Source organism: Pinus tabuliformis, chromosome 4_1 (assembly GCF_031772625.1).
Source record: "Pinus tabuliformis cultivar Carrire ecotype Pingquan chromosome 4_1, CPIR1, whole genome shotgun sequence".
NCBI classification, from domain to species: Eukaryota; Viridiplantae; Streptophyta; class Pinopsida; order Pinales; family Pinaceae; genus Pinus; species Pinus tabuliformis.
The window spans coordinates 452,885,222-452,889,141 of record NC_142303.1 but is presented as its reverse complement, the minus strand read 5'-3'; the positions used below and the strand labels follow the sequence as shown (position 1 = coordinate 452,889,141).

The 3,920-nt window shown below is 35.4% G+C and overlaps 1 protein-coding gene across 1 annotated transcript; it reads right to left on the bottom strand.

The window, feature by feature from the left end:
* Nucleotides 1-871: 871 nt before the first annotated feature.
* Nucleotides 872-1,741, bottom strand: LOC149176309 (serine carboxypeptidase-like). The gene is made up of 3 exons (XM_089423085.1): nt 1,610-1,741; nt 1,312-1,445; nt 872-1,225 (listed from the first exon to the last, which is right to left on the bottom strand). The coding sequence occupies exons 1-3, from the start codon at nt 1,719-1,721 to the stop codon at nt 1,076-1,078; spliced, it is 396 nt and encodes a 131-aa protein (XP_089279211.1). The 5' UTR covers nt 1,722-1,741; the 3' UTR covers nt 872-1,075.
* Between the last annotated feature and the right edge of the window lie 2,179 nt (nt 1,742-3,920).

Sequence of the window (3,920 nt, the reverse complement as noted above, 5' to 3'; positions counted from 1 at the left end):
ATACGCACATTCCCTAGAACAATGCACATAAATGTTATTACCTCAATGTACAGAGTTAAAAAAATGTGCGTACGCCTCCAGATGCTTAGTATGCGCATTAGTATTAGATAAAGATTCAATTCAGACAGGGTGTTAGTAGCTGAGTTCCAACATATAGTTGATCAAGACACAATGTTCTGGCCGTAGCTGATCAACAATGCCTGCCTGTAATTGATGAAGAAATCTAAAATGTCTAGGAGTAGGATTTCTTTAGAAGGGTAAAATCAGTAAAAGCATGATGCTTTAAAAATTTTAAGGCTTACTTCAGGTCTGCTTCAGAGTACCCTGTATGAAGGGTAAGTGTTTTGTTCCAACATGGATCCTTCCTCAAAGTGCATCGAGCAGTGTAGACAGCAGCAGCAACAAGCATTGATGGACTGTAGATAGTCCATGCGCTTTATGGAAATATCTTGCCATGCCAAGCACTTAATGTCCAAGAGGCTTATAAAGGGATAAGAGGCAAAAAGAGGAAACAGGGATATTCAACAATAAAATAATAGAATGAACGAGAAGTGAAACACAACCAAACCACATAGCCTCCAATTCAAATATAAGTAGACAATACTGGCATCCGTTGTATGATTACAAACAACATAAATGTTTTCATGTCATTGTCAATAAAATTGAATGTAGGCTAAGAGCATCATGCTTTGAATTCCTCAAGACTCTAACCAAATATTTTTGTTGAATTTACAATTTCTTTCATCCAATTTACAATTTCTTTCATCCATTAGGACATCAGAACATGCTGGAATAAGAACATAGGACATACTATTCATGTTCTTGAATATAACTTTAACACCATGTATAATCATAATTCCACAAGGCTTGGTAAGCAATAAGAAGCACTATTTCTATACAGTTAAAAAGTGGCCATCAAAAGATTTGACACAAGTTAGCAAGACTGATGGTCCCAATGCACAATTATTTTGCCAAATCAGAAAATACACATCTTTGGGGATGCACACTACTGCAAATCTAGAAATATTTACATTAATCTAGGTGAAGAGAGCAATTCTCCTAGTTAAGCAGATAACTAACTCTCGAAATTCTTCTCTGGCATCTCCGTCACTGTCTTTAAAATTTGAGAATTGTCGTCAGTAATACTTCCTTGTGTCCAACATTTTAACATCTCCAAGGCTGCTTTTGGCTGATCCATTGGGACCATATGACCTGCATCATGAACCTGGTGCAGCAAAATAGAAGATTCCGTAAGGAAGAAATTATCTACTTGTACAACGAAATCAAAGATGATCATCGAGTGCCTTTTACCTTGAGAAAACTGAGTGGTCCATAACTGGTTATTAAACCTGCTTCCTTATCGTCTACAAGGAAGGATTTTGTAGGTGCCTTCTTGAAATTCTCACTTCCAGACCAATCCATGGAATTCACCCATCTTGAATTGCCTGAAAGACACATAATTTGAACAATTAACTTTTCAATTTTGAAGATTAGACTGACAAGCCTGAAAAACACAACTACAAATAAGTTAATAACAGACTTAACACCTAAATCATAAAGTCATTCTCCAAAACAAAAACAATATGTTATATGTATACAGTATCATTACCTAACCAATTGCAAATGAGATCATATTCTCCTGCATAAACTAGCAACTTAACACCATCCTCCAAGAGTGTTGGAATGCCAACTTCCATATTCCACATCCAGTCAGTAAGCATAGCTTCATAAACCAAGGGGCTACAGGAGACAAATTTTCAGCTGCCAACCCCCAGGACATCCCTAACGGAACACTGGTTTAAGTAATTCTCCATATTTGAAAAATCATAGCACAGGCCACCATTGCACTCCTTCCGAACATCATAGTACTGCAAAATATAAAACAAAATAATGAAAACTAATATCGTAAGATATATAAAACAACGATGACAAACTACATTTTAAGATACAAAATGCTGATAAAATAAACATAATGTCTGGCTGTCCAGTATTTAGAATTTAAGTCTTACATTGATATTCCCAGCTAATGGCATAATGGAATTGAAAATTGAGGTGCACAGCAAGTATGATGCAAAGCATGTGACAGTCCCTTCGATACCTAGCAAGTTATAACACCGGCTATAATTAGAACCTACATTAAGAACCTTCGATAAAGGATCTAGCATAACATCAGCCGTAACCAGTTACTTAAAACACTTCACAAATGGTAACTAAGGATCATAAAGCAAACAACATTTGGCCATCAAGCTTCTCGCAATTTAAAACATAGTAACAATATTTCAATATGAACACATACAAATCTAGTTCAGTAAACAAAGTATACATCTCATAAATATGAAAATATGCATTTTGTTCCAAATTTTAATAGGATTTCAGCCCCATGAAAAAATATTCCTTGAAATTTGATGACTAGTTTATATTTATAGGTGTCTATTTCTGAGATTTTTGGGCTGTTTTTTATGGATTAAAGGTCTACAAGTATCAAATACATGAGATATATTATCAAAAACGATAAAAAGTGGACCATACTGCAAAATGTTTGTAAAAACACACAATAAACAAGAATGAACTAACTAGAGGAGGGAAAAGCATCACCTATGCACAATATTTTGAGATCCAGATAAGCCTTCACTACTGTTATGGAAAACGCTTGCACAAACAACTTAAAAAATACATTGAATATTTCAAAAACCACATCAACAAACAAGCCTTCCATAGCGGATAAGTGTTCAAAGCCCTTAACACAAATTTTATGGATTGTACTTGCTCATTATGTACTGAAGCAAACACAGTTCAACCAAGAAGAATGCTAGATTTTCCATCTGAATAATAGATAGTACGACTTGTCAGTACAACAGGGTATTATTAGGAATACAATAAAGAAAAGTAATTTAAAACATGAATGCTAGATTTTATGAGGCATTTTCGAAAGTAGATTTGATCAATGCCACACAGGTTGCTTTCAACAATATAAAAAGTGGTGTCATTCAAAACTTTACCACTTTGTTGGAATCAGCTGCCTTTAGAAACCTGAGGAGGAATACATATGGCCGAGTGGGAACTGTAAGCTTGAAGTTCAATTGCTTTAAACTCCTGCGAAGAGTTATTATCAATTGATTAGTCAATCTAAATGTTTGGAGACTATGTTGCAATCAATGACAAAGAATTATCAGTTAGAGCTAATTACCATGGCCACTATCTGTTCTGACGTGCATTCATTTGGGAAGATGCAGATGAAGTCATTCACCTGTAGCCAAGTATAAACCAGCGCTTATCAATATTGTGTTACCTATTATAATATAATTTTTGTGCTGATTCCAGCATAAAGCGTAATCTTCTGTAGGAGTAGATATTGCTGGTGTATGTACTTTTATACAGCCAACAAAGTGTTATTTTAATTAGATATATACACATCCTTTCTTACAGATGTCAGCAAGTCATCCTACCTGTGGAGGACAGACTTCTTCATATTTTCTAGCCATAAACATTGCAGCGATAGCAAGTAATGGCAAATTCTTCCTTGCAATACTCTGAATAGAAAGGTATCTATCAATGATATTCACAGTGAGATACAACGTCTCTGGCATTAATTCCAATTCCAAATGCACCTGAAAATTTTAAGATTTTGATGTCAGGCCTAAGAGATAGACCATATAAATCTCTTTTAGATCTAAGTTTGACAGCAAATGGAAGTTGGAACTAGCATAGGAACAAAGTTGTACCTCCACCAACCAACCAATCTTTAGCCTCCTAAACAAGATTACAGGAAGTTAAAAACTGAGATGCTAAGTGGAAAAAATACAAGCATGTAACATGAACATAGGAAGCACTTACTTCACCACCTTTAGGTCTGCCTTGGCTCTTTTCCTGGCAGCCAATAACTCTTCTAGGATCTCTGGTAATATGCCCTAGGAAACAGG

Bases quoted from the DNA above. Each gene is read 5' to 3' on its own strand.
- LOC149176309 (XM_089423085.1), bottom strand. From the start codon at position 1,721: ATGCTTACTGACTGGATGTGGAATATGGAAGTTGGCATTCCAACACTC. The intron at 1,446-1,609 runs GTAATGATACTG...TGTGTCTTTCAG, and splicing joins TCTCATTTGCAATTGGTTAG to GCAATTCAAGATGGGTGAAT. The intron at 1,226-1,311 runs GTAAAAGGCACT...TTGCTGCACCAG, and splicing joins GACCACTCAGTTTTCTCAAG to GTTCATGATGCAGGTCATAT.